Source organism: Gopherus evgoodei, chromosome 3 (genome assembly GCF_007399415.2).
Source record: "Gopherus evgoodei ecotype Sinaloan lineage chromosome 3, rGopEvg1_v1.p, whole genome shotgun sequence".
In the NCBI taxonomy this organism is placed as follows: domain Eukaryota; kingdom Metazoa; phylum Chordata; order Testudines; family Testudinidae; genus Gopherus; species Gopherus evgoodei.
The window spans coordinates 113,721,385-113,740,502 of NC_044324.1; the positions used below are offsets into that span (position 1 = coordinate 113,721,385).

The 19,118-nt window shown below is 42.6% G+C and overlaps 1 protein-coding gene across 5 annotated transcripts in view; it reads right to left on the reverse strand.

Annotated features, from left to right (window-relative positions):
• Window positions 1-257: 257 nt before the first annotated feature.
• AHI1 (Abelson helper integration site 1) overlaps window positions 258-19,118 on the reverse strand; it is a 176,110-nt gene continuing 157,249 nt past the window's right edge. For all 5 annotated transcript variants that reach the window (XM_030556375.1, XM_030556374.1, XM_030556373.1 and 2 more), the window contains 2 exons: window positions 14,363-14,442; window positions 258-3,768 (listed from right to left, as the gene is read on the reverse strand). In XM_030556375.1, coding sequence (XP_030412235.1) covers window positions 3,558-3,768; window positions 14,363-14,442 — 291 coding nt within the window. In that variant the 3' untranslated portion in view covers window positions 258-3,557. The remainder of the gene's footprint in view (window positions 3,769-14,362; window positions 14,443-19,118) is intronic.

Sequence of the window (19,118 nt, forward strand, 5' to 3'; positions counted from 1 at the left end):
CATGCCGGCTATTTTTCATAGCTGTCTGCTTTTGCTTGCGTTGGACCATTGTTAACCCTAAATGATACTGACATTCAATTCTTCATCAGACAATTGGGTCCAGCCGGCAGATTTAGTTCACTAGTCAACAGAGACTTTCAATTGTCATGTTCTTCTGTGTTCTCATTAGCCCTTGTTTGACTGTGATCCATTGCCTATTGCCTTTTGAGTTAAGTGATGCTACAAATACACAATTTGTGTTTTATGATGTCCATTCCTTAAAGCATTAAGGCAAAAAACAAATGCAAGCTGATGGTTATGGAGGAATACAAGGAAAAAATGAGTTGTCTCTTCCTTTCCATTTTAATTGTTCACATTTGTGTATTGTTCAACATTTCTTTGCTGAACCGCAAATACATGTTACAGCTGGAGAAATGTATGTATCCAGGAAAAAAAATATACACTAGAACCCCAAAACAACAAACCACTATACTATCACTGGCCAGGTAGTTATAAACTTTTGTAAAGTTTCATCTCTTTATACAGATTTCTACCTGCTTTGTTCCACCAGTGATTGCCATTGTCATTATTCCACTGACACTATTTATGCCACTAGATCAAGGTTAAATTTGTGTTTCCTGTAGAAACCCCTCATGCAGGTATTTATAACTCTGACATTCTGGGCAGTAGCTTAGTGAACAAGGTCTCAGCTCACTCACATTTTGGAAAGTTTAATGTGCAGCTCAAAAAAAAATAGGGAGGAGAAATTTTTTTTCAGATCATTTGTGCAGTATGCATTCTGGACACCCCCCTCCCCAATTAAAATGTAGTCCCTCTAAATGTCTAGAAAGTTGCCACCAAGTGTGTGAAGTTCACCATTTTTTATAACTTTTTATGTGTGTGCTGCATTATCATGAAAAAGGCACCACGCTACACAAGGACACAAAGTTTCATTTCCAAGACTAGTTTACTAAACCAACCCTTGCTACTACAAATTGACTTGCCAAATAGATAACTTATTCTTCTGTGGTTGTACATATATTTAAAATGTAATCTGAATGCCTAAGGGAAAGAAGCATTGCCATTTCTCAGACTTCAACACCACAGAAAAGAAAAATGAGATTTTTTAAATGAATGTATTACCTACATTTCTAAACACTGCTAAAACTACAAGTCCTTGTTATTATCTCCTGATATGTACTACTTTAAAAGATTAATAATCTTAATCTGAATCTCCTAATTTGGATATTGAAAATGGCTCAGAAGTGTTGTTTTGTTAAATGCAGATCTTTCTTCTTTCTCATTTCCTCTGAAGTAAATGCAGTTTGCTCTCACACTGCACTGAAGGAATACAAAGCAGTAGAAGAATCTAACCTCCATGAGGCTGAGAGAAAAGGATAATGAAAATAAAGTCAGTGATTCTGTAATAATGAGAATAATAACAAAACAGTTTTTTAAAGTCTATTTTCAACTCCAAAAATTTTCATATTGGGTCTTTTATTTGATTTCTCTGCTTAACTGTTATTTGGAACTGTGCCTTGGAAGACATGTCTTCTGCCTCTCCTCTCTCAATTTGGAAAGTGTGGCAAAGCAGCTCTGTTCAGCTTCAGAGCAGTGAACATAATTGGAGCCCTAGTTCGCAAGCATGAAAGGAGGCACTGTGCCTTTGATTAGAACTACCATTTCTCTCTGGTGTGTATCTGAAGTGTTATTTTTATCTTCAGCATCCACAATGCCAAATTAACATTTTACTAGGCTTTCCAAAGAAGCACCCAGCTCTTGGCTACTGCTCCGCTCGCCCTGACGTGTAGCCTGATGTCATGCTTTGCCTTTATCTTTAAATGCGACCAATGACATTTTAAAGCCATACGATGCTGATGTTTTCCTTTCACAAAACATTAAAACCCACATAGCTCACTGAAGTAGCAACTAGGCTGTATTTCAACAGCAGCTAGACAAGAAGCCACGCTAAAATATTGAGCAGTTTCACTACACAGGAATAATATGCTTTTATAATATATGGCTAGGGAAACATACACATGGGAGTTCATTATCACCCCAGTGCACACATGTAACTCCCGTTTAGGATAATATGGGATTTGCATACACACACACATTGGGCAAACAGAGCCCTTAACAATGCCCCTGAATAAAGGATTTTTTTCCTGGGGAGTTTTACCCAACCGAAACATGTTTACATATTTTTATGCCTTCAAAACATGTGCAGGGATGATACTAGAATATACGGCAACTAGTCCTTTGCATCTGGGTGCATTTCACACATGAGTGCCCAACATGGTTATTCTCACTTCTTTTTTTAATGGAATCAAGTGCCTTGTCTACTAAATAAGGGTTTTCTAATTTTATGTTATTTATTGCCTCAGAGGGGGAGGGAGAAGATTTTCCTAGCAGAGTAAAAATAAACTGGACGCCATCAGTCAGAAAAAAATACCAGCATTAACTGATGGAAAGTATTTCATTTAATGTCAAATGTAAAAAGATAGTATTGTAAGAAGTTATTGAAATAATTAATAATGGTTCACAACATAGTGCTATTAATTTCAAAAATAGATAAACTAAACACATAAAGGAAATAAATACTACACACAGCATAAAATAAACTACCCATTTTGATATGAAAAGTTTCTTCAAAATAAAGTAAAATATATTTGGCAATGCTGCTCTGAGTGCAGCAAAAACTGAGTTTTACCAAGTTTTAGTGCACATTTATATATTTATAAAAAGCCTTCATTTTAAAAATCAATGTACCAAAAAGATGAATTTTGCAATCTTTACTCATGTTGGTGAGCTTTATTTACAAGTAGGTCCACTGAAGTCAATTTACTTGCACGAGTAGGTGTTCACCAATATAAACAAGGATTGCAAAATCTAGTCCAAAGTGAATAGTCAACAACAGGAAGGCATAAAAAGTGTGTATTTTCATGTAGACCTGTGTAAGATTCTTTCAGAGTGCTCACATGCTACATACAGAATACTGTCTGCCTTTTTGCAAGAAAATCAAAATTGCTAACACAAAACCTTCTATCCTGGTCAAGCTTGTTTCATTTTAGGTCACAGAGTACTAACAACTTTGGACTTCACTCTACCACCTTTGCTCATGCTCAAAAATGGCCTGGATCCAACGCCCATTGAAGTCAATGGGAATCTTTCCAACAGTAAAATTCTAGTCAGCATGAGAAAGGTATCAGAATCGGGACTTGGATTATTCAGAATGCACCTGTAAATGCTGCTCTTGGGAAATATGAAAGTTAAACTTCAGGCTTGAACTGTCCAGGAGCCCAATCCTGTGAAGTGCTGGATACTCAAGTTTCGTTAACCTCAGTAAGAGCTGGAGGTGCCAGGTTCCTTGCAGAATTAGGTTCTATACCACATGGCATGTCTTGACAGGAGCATGGGGGAATTTTGTGTGTTTGTCTATGTTTAATGTTTTGGTTTTCAATGTTTTTTTATCCTGAAAGTGAGATTATCATTTCAGCATAAATCCCATTCAAATCCATTTTTTGCATATAATATTCTGAATGCACCACCTATATCTGGAGTTAAATGATGACTACACTTCAACTGTCAGGCTCAAAGGCAACATTTGTTTTTCCACTTGCACTTGAGTTTTTCACTGCTCTTTTCTTCTTCAGTTCTAAACCATCTGTTTTAGATTTGTTTTCAACACTGTTAGTGGTAATTGAAGATGCAAGGGTGTCAAGAGCCATTACATTTGGCGGATTTTCCATTGTTTCATTCTTCAGTATCCTTTTCTTCTTCTTTGTAACTCTGTTGAGGAGGGGGAGAGAAGGAGGACAAGAAACATACAGAATTAGCTAAAGTTTAGAGCTATTTCCACCCACAGCTGACATGCCAAAACAATTGTCTGCCTTTCCCCCTTGGGTATAGTGGTGAACCAGCTTAAGTACTACTGTGCTACTGCAGAACCAAAACAGACAAAAGCACTAGATCCAAGTATGATGGTCTCTATTCCAAATCCACTGGTTTACTTTGCAACATATGTTCTAACAGCCCTATTTGATGACAGCTGCCTATGATTTTTAAAACTAACTACAGTCTTGGGTAATCAATAAGCTTAATTATTTACAAAATGTCAAATTACCAACCCCCTGGCCCCCTCCAAAGAGCCATTACAGAATATTTTTCATCTTCCAACTTTGATTTTCACAATATTCCAGTCAAAGACAGATTCATGGCTTACTTATTTATTCACCCACTCTTGGAAAATCATGCAAAGTGGAGTAACACATTTGACCAGTTAAAGTATCTGTACTAGGATTTATTTACAGAAATGCAAGCTGCTTTCATTTTCACTAATGGACTTGGCACTTCACATAAGCACCAAACACCATGAATCAAGCCAATTTCCCTATGTACCCTCCCTAACTGCTGCGACCCAATTATGGGTTGTGATGGCCATCTGGAGACCCCCAAGTGGAGCAGGAATTTGAGTGCATTATAGTGCTGCAACCTTCATCAAGCCAAAGTCATGGACCCTCTGTTCTGGGCAGAAGTTGATGTAACCTTACTTAAATAATGACTTAGTTTAGGCTGTAAGCTCCTTGGGTCAGGGTCCATTTCCTTGATCTGTGTTTGCATAGTGCTCAGCACTATGGGGTCTGGGTCCATGACCAGGACTCCAAGTGCTAACACAGTACACATGAATAAATAATAAGCATGGATGACTGAAGTCCAAAGTACATAAAGAGCTTCATGGAGCTGTCCTAGAAGTTGCAAGGCAGAACAATAGTTGATGCTGGTGATACTGCTCTAGTGCAATAAGCTTTCATATGCAAGCCTTTCAAATGGCAGTCTTGCTAAAGAAATGAAGGTTATTCTCCTGTAAACAGAGTTCTTTTGAGATGAACTGTGCACATCCACATCCCTAGGATGTGTTGGCAGTGCAGCTCTCAGCACAGGCGCTGACTTTTGTTTTTGCCAGTGGGTGCTTTCTGCCTTCACTGTGCGCCATGTATATGCTCCTGCCACCTACTGGTGGTTTGTGGGTGCTGAGCACTGCCTCCCCCTTTTTTTTTTTTTTCAGTGTGTGCTTGAGCCCCAGAGCACCCACAGAGCTGGTGCCTATGGCTCCAAGCACGAAATATTCGACAGCAGTGCCTGCTGGAGCATCCTCACCCTCACTGATCCTGAACATTCTGGGCGGGAGGATACAAAAAAGGGGCAAGGCATTCTGGCCACTACAACTCTTTCCACCACCTCCTCCTCAAGTCCAAGATTACATTAGGACTTTGGGGAAAATAGGAAGGTAGGCAGGGACTGTGAAGTCGCAGGGTCCATCTTTAAGATCTCCAGTTCCAGGTGAGTGATCTTCATTTTTTTCCTCTTCTTCTAGTGGCCTGTGTACATCCCTCACTCATGGAATAATTTGATATGCAGTTCTGACAGGTGAGGAAGGTGGCATGTGGAATCCTAATTAAATAATGACTGAAGTACCATTGTACCAAATTGAGCATCTCAATGGGAGGCTAGGTCTACTGCATAATGTTTTGTAAATAAGCGTATAGAGTTCCATGTAGCATATCTTCACACTCCTGCAATTAAGAGGTGAAGTTGAAGCCACTGTGACCAACCGTTCATGAAACAGAATGACATCTTCTGATGGGGAAGATGCTGAAGCAACTTCTACGTTTTCATCAGGAGAGGTCTCATCAGCAGGCTCCAGATGTGTGTCCTGAAATTCACTGAGTTCCATTAGCTCTTCCTCTGAAAGAGTTTCTGGGACTACTGATGAGAAGTGGTCCCTATAGACCAGTGATGCAGATTGATATGGGAGCAGCAGATTCAATGTTTGAAGCTTCCCCTTACTTCTAGGAGGGGACTGCTCCCTGTAAGGACAAGCGTGTTCACTGTCCTCATAACACCTAGGTGAGGACCAGTAAGTTCATTTGGCACAAGCAGGGAACTGTCAGTCCTGCCAATATTTTGCTTCAGGTTCTCTATCATAGTACCCACTGGGGTAAGAGCATGGTCTGAATCTATGTGAACTGTGTAGCGCATTGATGTAGCATTTGTCCTGATATGATTTCTTGTGAACAGAAATGGTAATTTAACCTGTCTGTCACAATCTAAGTCAATGTTAGACTGAGGATCTGATCTCTGTTGATGGCACCGAGGACTCAGAACCAAGATCCAGAACTGATATGGTTGTTGCATTAGGGGCATGACACTTCTATAGGCATTTGCACTGTGCCATGACCTTAACTTTTTGCCCAGGGTGTTTTCATAACTGATCTAAGGATCCAAGAGGGACTGGGAATGGTGCTTGGCCCTGCTAACAGGTGCCATATCTCGCACCATAATCTTATCTGGAACAGAGGTGCTGGATGTGAAGGAGTGCTCCCGCTAGGACTGACTCTGCTAACACATATGGGGTTCCATGTGTCTCTTGAACTGGGATCTGATGGTTTTGGAGCCGATCATCGAGATACGGGTAGACGTGTACCAGACGACACCGGAGGAAGGCGGCGACTACAGGTCAAATGGAAGTACAGTGAACTGAATGTTGATAGTTGATCATAAAATGGAGGTACCGTCTGTGGGTGGGTGCGATGTGGAAAGACGAGTCCTTCATATTGAGGGCGGCATACCAGTCTCCCGGATTCAGGGACGGGATAATAGTCCCCAGGGTTACCATGCGGAACTTCAGCTTTATCATGAACTTGTTGAGTTCTCGCAGGTCTAGGATCAGTCATAGACCTCCCTTTGCCTTGGGGATTAGGAAGCAGCGGGAATAAAACCCCTTGCCCCTCATGTCTTTTGGCACCTCCTCTAAGGCTCCCGTGGCTAGGAGCAACTGGACCTCTTATAAGAGGAACTGCTCCTGAGAGGGGTCCTTGAAGAGGGATGGGGAGGGAGGGTGGGAAGGCGGGGTTGAAACAAACTGAAGGTGGTATCCCACTTCCACTGTGCGCAGGACCCAACGATCTGAAGTTAGCTGGGACCAGGTGGGGAGGAATTGGGAGAGGCAGTTGAAAAAGGGAGGAGAAGGATCCGGTAGAGCAACTAGTGGGTCGCCCTCGGGCGTCCCATCAAAAGTTCTGCTTGAGCCCCGCTGGTGGTTTAGGGGGCAACTGATTTTGACCTCCTTGAGGGCCAGACTGCCTCCGATGATTCCCTTTACCACACCTTCTGCTAAAGTCCTGAGACACGGCCTAGGTGGGGTGTAAGGGTGATGTGGATGGGGCCGGAAGGTCCTGCGTTGGGTCACTGGTGTGTGCATACCCAGCGAGCGCATTATAAAGCCATTGTCCTTCAGACTTTGCAATCTGGGGTCAGTCTTATCTGAGAACAGGCCCTAGCCTTCGAAGGGCAAATCCTGAATAGTTTGTTGTACTTCAGGGCGAAGGCTTGATACCTGGAGCCAGGAGATACGCCTCATCGTCACTCCTGACACCAGAGTTCTGGCTGCAGAGTCCGCTGCATCCAGAGAGGCTTGGAGGGAGGTTCTTGTTACCTTTTTACCCTCTCAAGTAGGGCCGTAAATTCTTGACGGGACTCCTGGGGAAGAAGCTCCGTAAACTTCCCCAAGAACACCCACGTGTTAAAGTTATATCTACTTAGGAGGGCTCGTTGGTTTGCCACCCTAAGTTGGAGGCCCCCGGGCGAGTATATTTTGCGGCCTAGGAGGTCCATGCGCCTAGCCTCCTTTGACTTAGGAGCCGGGCCTTGCTGGCCATGACGCTCCCTTTCGTTCACCGATTGCACCACTAAAGAGCAAGGAGGTGGGTGAATGTAGAGATATTCATACTCCTTTGAGGGGACCATACATTTTCTCTCTACGTCCCTTGCTGTAAGTGGAATCGAGGCTGGGGATTGCCAAATGGTGTCCGCATTAGCCTGTATGGTGCGGATAAACGGAAGAGCCACTCTAGTAGGTGCATCAGCTGATAGGATGTCCACGACAAGGTCCTCTATTTCAGGGACCTCCTCCACCTGTAAGTTCATATTCTGAGCCACTCGTCTCAAAAGGTCTTGATGGGCCCTGAGATCAATTGGTGGAGGGCCTGAGGAGGATGTTCCCGCCACTGCCTCATCAGGTGAGGAGGAGGAGGAGAGGCCCGGGACCAGGGGGTCCTGTGGAGGCTTCTGTACTTGAGGAGCATCATCTGCGTTAGATGGAACCTGGGTGTCTGCAGATGGTATCGGAGCCTCATCAATGCCTTTGGGAGAGGGGGCGAGGGCAGCTTACTGTCATCTCTGGTACACGGTGTTCTGACGGGGCCGACCGTGGAGCCACTGATGGAGCACCTTGGGCTTGCTGGTATGCCCATGGTGTCCAGAAGGACCAGTGATGAGGCCCTTGCTCGTGGCTCTGGGTCTCTGGAAATATATGGCTGGGGATGTCAGAGTCACACTCCTGAGGATAGGATGCGCTACCAGCCTGCGATGACACTGATGTGTGTCTGGATGGCCATGGCGGTGCCGATAGGCCCTGGGAGGGTGCCACTGTTCTGGATGCTCGATCCCGGGGCGGTACCGGGGAGTGGTACCGGGAGCTATAACGGTACCCCAAGCGAGACCGGGACCTTCTACCATAGCGGTGCTGGGAGGTCGACCGGGATCTCGAGTCACTTCGTCTGAAGCGACTGCAGGATACACGGTGCTGAGAGCGGTGCCGTGAGTCAGATCGGTACCGGGAGTATCTGGCCGGTGAACGAGATGTCGAACGGTGCCGCGAGTGTGAGTGGTACCGCGATGGAGAGCGGACCCGGGACTGTGAGCAGCACCGGGAATGGGAACGGCCTGATCTACAGCGTCTGTGAGACCGTGATCTTGAACAATGTCTCTCTGTTGGACCAACGGAAGGTGGCCTTACTAGGGCCGGTTTCCCGATGGATTGTATGACCCGCACCAGCGGTGCTGGGGGTTGAGGCCGTGTCGGCTCTGTCATGGCGATGAGCTCCCTTGCCGTGGAGAAGGTCTCCAGTGTAGAAGGGAGGGCAAGCTCAACCACAGCATGAGCCGGGGAGCTGTCAGGCACCAGGCTCAATGGCCCTTGTGGGACCGGAATCAATGGTGCCGCGCTCGGTGGCCGCAATCGGAGGTGCCACAGTTGACAGTGCTGTGGCAGATGATGGTGCCAGACGAACTGTCTTCGAAGAGCGCTCCTTCTGTAGAACTGAAGCAACTGGAGTGCTATGTTGCTTCCTGGGTCTCAGGGACAGGGAGTGGTGCTGAGCAGATATCGGTGCCGGGGCTCCTTCTCGGTACCGGAGCGGTCCAGGGCAGAAGGGGCACTCCTTACAGAAGCAGTCTGTTGGGTGCTCAGTACCGACGCTGCAGGACTAAGTGCCAACTCCATGAGGAGCTGTTTCAATCGAAAGTCCCGCTCCTTCTTCGTCCTTGGTTTAAACAACTTGCAGATGCGGCACTTATCGGTAAGGTGGAACTCCCTAGGCACTTGAGGCAGGAGTCGTGGGGATCCCCTATTGGCATCGACTTTTGGCATGCCGAGCACGGTTTGAATCCCAGTGCCTTGGGCATGGGCCCGTACCGGGGTGGAGGAAAGCGGCTAATCCCTGATCCCCCCTTAAACTATATACACTAACTATAAATACAATAACTAATACTAACTATAACTACAAGAACTCAAACTATACACACAATAAACAGCAAAGAAATACAAGTAGCTAGGGACGTGGAGTTCAGCAAAGCCGCGCTCCACAGTTCCAATGACCGTCACGGGCATTAAGAAGAAACTGAAGGGCCGTTGGGTCGGCAGGAGTATATATCCGGCGCCATAACAGTGCCACTCCAGGGGGCACCCCAGCCAACCCACCGAGTGTTGCTAGGGTAAAAATCTTCCGACAAATGTGCATGCGGCGCGTGCACCCCTAATTGGAATCGATATGAGCAAGCACTCGAAGAAGAACAGTACCTTCAGCAGCACCTTGAGCTTTTTATTGCCTGAGGGAGTAGGGGCTGACACGGGCCTCTAAGCACTCACAGAAGTGGGTAGGGTTTGGCTGCTAGTGCCTCCAGAAGTACTAAGGCTTGGTGTTGGCTCTGACACTCTTTGTGAGCTCTTGGAATGAAGGTGCTGCAGATTGTGCACGATGCGGGAGAGTATTCCTTCCCCCAAGCAAGCCAGACACTTGGTATGGGCATCCAAAGTGGAAATACAGCATGACAAAAGGCACAACTCTTAAATCCTGGCCTCTTCCACTTCAGATCTGCCACAGACACCTGAACTGAGGTGTCAGAACTAATAAAAACTAAAAAAAGAAATACTTTTAAGAAAGAAAACAAATAAGCTAAAATTTCTAATATTAATTCTAACTAAAAAAAATCTAACTAAGACACTGAGTCCTCAAACAGGATGGATCAATCTGGAGAGGTTCTTTGTCTTTCTGCTGCTGTGTTTGGAAGGAACTGAGGTGGCTGGAATGCCACGACTAGTTTTTATACCCTCCTGCTCAGAACATTCAGGAACAATGAAGGCAGGGGAGGAGGGGGCATGAGCAGGCTCTGGAGGAAACTGTTCTGAAATGGTCCACTATCAAGAGCTGCACTCCAGCACATTGAGTAGGAACGTACACGGGCTAGCCGAAGAACAGTTGAAAATGCATGAACGACATTATCCTTCCATGCTGTCTCAATAAGGTAGTCACTGCTGTCTTAAGAGATCATGAATCTTGGCATCCAGTCCACATTATGTATTTTCAAGGATTCTGACCCACAGATCAATCTCCTGAATCCTGCCTGTGTTTTTATCTCTTATGACTGAACTCTTGTCTAAGATGTGAATTTTTGTGTGGAATAACTTCTCAATCTCTTTGCAGCTATATTTACATGCACAACTGGCTGCTTTCCTGTTTCTTTCAAGATGGCACAGGAGCTTGAGAAGAATGTTGTTTTAGGCTCAAAAGCAGCTCTCCTCATAATGTTAGAAAAGGCAAAACATCAGGGAGAAAACTAAAGGTTTAAAAAACCCTAATGTGTCCCTGAGAAAGGAGCATTGTACAAAACTTGCCTGCCCATCTTTTCATTTAATCCCCTTCACTTCTAAATTAGCTCCTTCCTGTCAAGGTGCAGCAGCAGACTTTGAGCTGCAGTGTCTCTCTCTCTCTCCTAGTATCAGGTTCAAATGGCCTCAGCATCCTCAAAGCCTGAGAACTAACCCTCTCTGCAGTGCTACTGCCTGCCCAAACAGGACAGTAATGACATAGAATCATAGAACTGGAAGTGACCTTGAGAGGTCATCTAGTCCAGTCCCCTGCACTCAAGGCAGGACTAAGTATTATTTAGACCATCCTTGACAAGTACACTTGTCAAGGATGGTCTAAATTCAAATGGTCTAAATTCATGAGGCCATTTGAACCTGGTCCAACCTCCTCTTAAAAATCCCTAATGATGGAGATTCCACAACCTCCCTAGGCAATTTATTCCAGTGCTTAACCACACTGACAGTTAGGAAGTTTTTCCTAATGTCCAACCTGAACTGCCCTTGCTGCAATTTAAGCCTATTACTCCTTGTCCTATCCTCAGACGTTAAGAATAACAATTTTTCTCCCTCCTCCTTATAACAACCTTTTATGTAATTGAAAACCGTTATGTCCCCTCTCAGCCTTCTCTTCTCCAAACTAAACAAACCCAATTTTTTCAATCTTCCCTCATAGGACGTTTTCTAGACCTTTAATCATTTTTGTTGCTCTTCTCTGGACTTTCTCCAGTTTGTCCACATCTTTCCTGAAACGTGGTGCTTGGAAGTGGACACAATACTCCAGCTGAGGCCCAATCAGCACAGAGCAGAGTGGAAGAATTACTTCTCGTGTCTTGCTTACAATACTTCTGCTAATACATCCCAGAATGATGTTTGCTTTTTTTGGAACAGTGTTACACTGTTGACTCATATTTAGCTTGTGACCCAGTATGACCCCCAGTTCCCTTTCTGAAGTACTCCTTCCTAGGCAGTCATTTTCCATTTTGTATGTGTGCAACTGATTGTTCCTTCCTAAGTGGAGTACTCTGCATCTGTCCTTATTGAATTTCATCCTATTTACTTCAGACAATTTCTCCAGTTTGTCCAGATCATTTTGAAATTTAATCCTATCCTCCAAAGCACTTACAACCCTTCCCAGCTTGGTATAGTCTGCAAACTTTATAAGTGTACTCTTTCTGTCATTATCTAAATCATTGATGAAGATATTGAACAGAACCGGACCCAGAACTGATCCCTGTGGGACCCCAGTTGTTACTTCCTTCCAGCATGACTGTGAACCACTGATGATTACTCTCTGGGAATGATTTTCCAACCAGTTATGAACCCACCTTATAGTAGCTCCATCTAGGTTATATTTCCCTAGTTTGTTTATGAGAAGGTCATGCAAGACAGTATCAAAAGCCTTACTAAAGTCAAGATATACCACATCTTCTGCTTTCCTGCTACCCACAAGGCTTGTTACTCTATCAGAGAAAGCTATCAGGTTGATTCGACACGATTTGTTCTTGACAAATTCAAGGTGACTGTTATTTATCCTCTTATTATCCTCTAGTTGTTTGCAAATTGATTTCTTAATTATCTGCTCCATTATCTTTCCAGGTACAGAAGTTAAGCTGACAGGTCTGTATTTCCCCGGGCTGTCCTTATTTCCCTTTTTATAGATGGGCACTATATTTTCCCTTTTCCAGTGTTCTGGAATGTCTCCCATCTTCCATGCCTTTTCAAAGATAATTGCTAATGGCTCAGATATCTCCTCAACCAGCTACTTGAGTATTCTAGGATGCATTTCATCAAGCCCTGGTGATTTGAAGACATCTAACTTGTCTAAGTAATTTTTGACTTGTTCTTTCCCTATTTGAGTTTCTGATCCTACCTCATTTTCACTGGCATTCACTATGTTAGACGTCCAATCACCACCAACATTCGTGGTGAAAACAGAAACAAAGAAGTCATTAAGCACCTTTGCCATTTCCACAATTTCTGTTATTGTCTTTCCCACCTCCTGAGAAGCATGCCCTTCAGTCCCTCTCATGTTTGGAGTGGCATCTCTGTGACACTCCTACTCCCTGCTGCACAGGAAGAGAGACTGCTAGAATTTAAATTCTGATTACTCAGGCATCCAACCTCTTTCTGAACTTCAGCTGAACAGTTTCTTAGGCTCTTTATTTCCCTCATATGATCCAGCATCTGAATCAGATTGCTAAGGTGACCTACTCTCATGATGTGTTTATTTCTCATTTACATGAACATTTTATACCTAGTAATGCCCCCCAAACCCTGAATTAGATCATATTCTTTGTGAATTCTTATTTTATAAATCCCTGGTCCTACACTACTTTGAAGAACTAAAAAAAAAAACAAACCACCTTTGCTGAAGTTTTAATTATGCAGTCCTGTGGTCCGAGTCCTGTCTTTAAAAAAATGTATCAAGTTTGTGTGTACTCCTACTAAACCATGCATTTTCTTCTTGAACACAATCCTGTTAATACAATTATGCTCAAAATGCAACCTCATATTGTGTCACAGTGCAGTATTATAGCCCCTTTTCTTATGGCACATCAGCATTAAGCAAACTTTCCCTTCACCATTTCTTTCTAAATCTAGACACAAAGCTAGAGCCCTAGCAAAGAGGGTTTTGAGACGTTGTTAAAATTAGAGATATAAAACCATCTCTAACACTCGAGCATAGATTATTATATGATCAGCTCTCCCTTTCTGTAGAAGATTTGCATTTATGTATTGGCTAACAAAGTTAATGACAAGGAATGTAAGTATTTTCCAGGTATTCTTCAAAAATAAATTAATGCAAATATTTCAAATAATGGTGGATAACATGAAGATGACATGTAAAAACAAGTATTTAAAATCCACATGGAAGATCTTGTGCAAAATGTTTAGATCTTATTTATTTCAAAGTTTCACGCATTGTATAGCCACACACACACACACACCAAATGTAATAATGAAAGATGCTGGCTTCTTTGTCTTCCTTACATGTGACAATCTCATTCAATTTACATTAATTAATTCTTAGAAGGTGCAAAAAGTAGTTGGCAGCTCATAACAATATGGGTTAATCAAAAGAACTGAGGGATGTTTCATGGCAATCCTGCACCTCTGGATTACAGCTCAATTCCTTTACACTATACTCCTTACAGTATCTCTGTAACATACCTATGTAAAAAGTACAACAAACCATTATTTCCTTTTCACTTTATTTTTCTTCAACACTTCTCTAGACCAATTATCCTAAATTTAACTTCTTTTTTTGCTGTCTCGTTTAAAAGAACAAAACAACCTCCCCTTCGCCACGCCCCTCCCCCCCAGACAATATTTCAGTTTCCTAGGAGCAGTTGTAGAAATAACACTGCAAATTGCTTTGAATGATTTGTTGCTTACTGTGTCACAGGTGAGTCTATATCTGTGTCATGCTCTGAGATAAATTTCAGGTCCCCTGACTTAGTGATGACTGCTGACATCTGCAAAATAAAACAAGCAGGAAGGTAGAAAGAAGAAAGACAATGGGGCTAACACATGTACATTGAAAAGCCACCAGCTTCCTGAATAAGGAGAGAATATACCCAGTCTGAAAAAAGAATGTCTATCAGCCATGAAGTGTTCACTCCTATGTGGTTAAAAACAAGGAAACAGCCCCCTAGTTTAACAACTCCTTGCAAACAAAGACAGTTTTCAGGTGTGTGGCAAAAACAACGGGTTATGATTCTTTGCTTGAATGAATCTTAAAATGCAAATAGTCTGTAAGGGATTAAATTTATTTCAGCTATTGAATTAGTAACTAAAGAATGCTGAGGAGTCATCCCATCACAACTGTAACTAGTGCAAAAGTTGCCTGCTTCACTTCATAGGGGTTTTGTTAACTGAGCCTTGCAGATTTTGTTCAAAGTGGTTCAAATCCCTTCAGGTTTGTTTGGAGGTTAGGGTTTGGACAAACTCAAAACTCAAAGTGAATCCGTGCAAAATTCTCTAGTTTTCTATGAAACCAGTGAGTGCCAGCCCAGTTTGCACTTCACATCCATAAACTTCCTGTACTCTAATAGGACTGGGATGCTCCTTTACCACAAGAACTCCTCTTAGGAGTGGGCAGGAATGGCTCAATGTGGCTTGCAACTTCCTCCACCCAAGATCTGAAGTCTTCCACGGCAGAGGACTCTACTGCCTGCTCTTCCTCCTGGAGTCTTCATAGGTCTCTAGTGGCCACTCTTTACTGTTGAATTTTCATGATGGAGAGAAGAGGGCACAACTAGAAAGCCTGCTGCCTCACTCTCTCTCCTCAAATCTTACTCAGAAAAGGTGTCCTGGTATGCAACACATGCATCTCACCATGCAGCACTTACTTCCACAACTGAAGTACTGAGCTTTAGGCTAAGCCTATACCACAGCTCAGGTAGATGTACACACGCTAGTTCTGATCAAGCTCGTGCGCGAAAAACAGCAGCATGGGCATGGGCAGCAGCTTAGGCTAGCCACCTGAGTATGTACCGAGGATTTCAGATGGTACTTGAGCAGCTAGTTTGAGCCACTGCAGCCACACTACTATTTTTAGCATGCTAGCTCAAACAGAGCTAGCACATGTACATCCACTGAGCTCTGAATTACTATGTTCAGCTGCAGTATAGATGTACACTTAGGGTAATTCCACATGACAATCACAGGCGTCACTGCAGCTTGAGTAGAAATACCCTTACTAGCTTGAATCTAGCAGTGACGATGCACTGGCACAGGCTAGCAATGTGAATACATACCCAGGGTTGTACACAGTGAAGCTAGTGTGGGTATGTTTACCTCAGCTGCAGTTGCATCTCTGTTTGCAGTTAGACACATTAAGGCCTAAGAAGCTTCATAGTGGTTAGCTAAAAAAACACGCAAAGGAGTTTGGGGAATCTTTTGTTCCATGTGTAACTTCACAATGGTGGCAACAGGAAGCTTTCTTGTCTCTCTGCTGCAGGTTGACAGGGCTCTACACCCTAGAAAAATCTTTCTGGGATGAGATGGGTGTGCAGAAAGACAACAGGCCTAACAGGCGAATCTCTGAAAATTGGATAGTGCTCTCCATGGAGATTTTCAGACACTGGAGCCTGAAGGATGGAGAAAGGTTAAGTTGAAAACATGATATTTTCTAAAGCTAAGAAGTTTTTCCAGGTAGATTATGAAAAGCGTGGACTTAAAGTGAACTCATCCAATAAAACCTGAACCAAGCTTATGATTTTTTAACAAAACTAAGTTATGTTTTGAGTTCAAAATGAAACTAAGTAAATCCCATTCCATTGGGTTTTATTTTGGACATTTCAAATAACTCTAGTTCTTAAATTCACCCACCACAACCAGTGATTTACACTAGAGATGGACTTATCCAACTACTCTTATCTGCTCATAAATCACACAATTCACTCTCAACCCTCATCTCTCCAGGAAATAGCCAGGTGCCATTTTCTCTGACATTACTCTCTTTGAAATCCTCTCTCTAGAACTACCAATAGTATGAAGGGAAAAGGCCTTTCAGATCCTCCTGAGTGGCTGACACAGTGATGTTACTACTGGAAACAGCACTCTCAAAGTCAGCAAGCACCTTCTGGGAGAGATGTCAAGAAAGAAAGGACAACTGCTTATAGCCTCCCAACTGGTGATTAGCGTTTGTATGGGCTAATAGGTGAGGTATATCATGGTCATGCCATTTCTAATTTAAACACATAAGAGAAAACAAATATTGCCTTCAAGGCAATATGATCTTATTATAAAGTACAACTTAGGCTAGCTTCACTATTATAAAATGAAATAATAACAACAACGCTTTACTCTTCAATAATTTCATAGCATTTAAGGCAAGAGGAAAACATTATATCACCCAGTCTGACCTATTGTATATCACAGGCCCTTAAATGTCACCCTGTAGTGAGCTCAATTACTAGTGTTTGGCTAAAGCATATCCTCTAGAAAAGGGATTCAATCTTGATTTGAAGACATTAAGAAATGGAGAATCCACCTTCCCTTGGTAATTTGTTCCAATGGTTAATCACCCTCAGTATTAAAAATCTGTGCCTTATTTCTAATTTGAATTTGTCTGGCTTCTGCTCACCATTGGCTCTTGTTATGCCTTTCTCTACTGGATTAAAAAGTCCTTTTGTAGTTAATATTTTCTCCCCTTACAGGTACTTATTCAATGTAGTCAAGTAACTTCTCAATCTTCTTTCTGATAAGCTAAGCAGATTGAGCTCCTTTAAGTCTGTGAGGCATTTTCTCCAGCCCTTGAATCATCTCTGCGTCTCTTTTCTGCACCCTCACCAATTTTTCAAAATCCTTTTAAAATGTGGATTCGAGAGCTGGATACAATAGTCTAGTATCAGTCTCACTAGTGCCATATACAGGGTTAAAATCACCTCCGTACTCCTACTCTCTTGCTTATACATTCAAGGATCACACTAGCCCTTTTTGTCTCAGCATCACACTGGAAACTCATGTCAAGTTGTTTGTCTTTTATGACTCCTAGATCCTGTTCAGAGTCACTGTTTTCCAAGACACAGTTCCCTGCTCTATAGAGCTGGCCTGCATTCCTTGTTCCTAGATATGTAACTGCATGTGGCTGCATTAAAATACAGGTAACTCTATGACTGTGCTGTCCTCACCATTATTTACCATTCTGCCAGTCTTTGTGTCATCCACAAGTTTTATCAGCAGGGATAATAAAGCTTTCCACCAGTGATCTTGAAGTCCTACACACACATTAATGACTTAAGCCTCACAACTCCCCAGACAAGTATTATCATCCATATTCTGAAGCTGGGGAAACTGAGGCACAGATGTTACATGACTGGCCTCACAGTAAGTCTGTGGCAGATCTCTGGTTATGACAGAAAAAAACCTCTCTCTGTTAAATTCACACGTAAATCTACATTAACATAATACAAAATTTCGGACTGTACACAAAAGAAGGAAACACTGTCACTGTCTGATAACGATATACAATGGAGTGCAACTATGAGTGATTACTACATTTTTCAACGTTCACACCCTCCTGCTGTTTATTTTTTCCTTTTAACACCCCCTTTTCTTGTAGTTAGAACTGGACCAGGACATTCTCTTGGAGTTTCTCACATGAAAAGTTAAGGCTTTTCATCTTCCATATTTTCAAAAAGGGAAAATACAGACAACAATCTTTAATAACGGAATCTCTCTCTTAACTCTGTTAATACTGCAATCAAACATCTCACTTTACAAGACAGGAGAACCTGACTAAACTGCACTGCAGCAAAACGTGAACCTAGTCCAAAAACTGATGGTTGAGTTTTTCAAAATGAAACAGCCAAATGAGATTCTGCCAGAGTCACAACTCGTGCAGGTAATATCTAGTCCTCCAGGAGACATGGGGCAACACCCCCATCACCTCCTGGTGGCTTCCTGAAATACTTTATAAATATATATTCATTCTAATTAGCCTGCAATGCTGATGTCTCTTCCCCAAACTCAAAAGTCTCTAGGATAAAACTTCACCAATCTACAATGGGTCTTTCCCCTGAGTGTTGACCAGTGACGTTCTATCATATTTCTGTCTGACACAGTATTCTTCATATTTTTAAAAATCACATTTTTGTTAAACTTAAAAGCTGAGTAATCTGCAAGCGAGTGGTCTTCCTGTTGTTCCTGGGGAATTAAAAGGGTTCTGTGCTGGTGAGGACTAGCTGATGGTACAAAGAAAACACATAAATCCTGTGATAGTAAGGATTATAATTATGGGATATGCAAAGGCACTCAGATACTCCCACTTGCTAGTGGAGTGATCCTGGATTTGTTTAGCGTTTACAAAATCACAGAAATTCTAAATGGAGTGTAACACTAGAGCAGTTCCTATTTTAGAAAGGAAGTTATTGGCCATGCAGAGGAAGCACATAATGAAAACTTGTGTAAGGAATTAGCTGTTTTTTATTTTTCTTATAGAAACAAGGGGGAAAGCATCAATAATCAATTAAAGCCTATTCCTTATCACAGACAATTCCAATAAGGTACTTTTAAATTTTCTTCCAGAAATAATAGCGAACAGTATTAAGGTTGTAAAGTCGAGTACTCAAAGGTTAGGAAATGCTAGAATGAAGGCCTTAATTCCACCCCCTTGTGCAAATGCATTCGAGTAGTTTTTCATAAC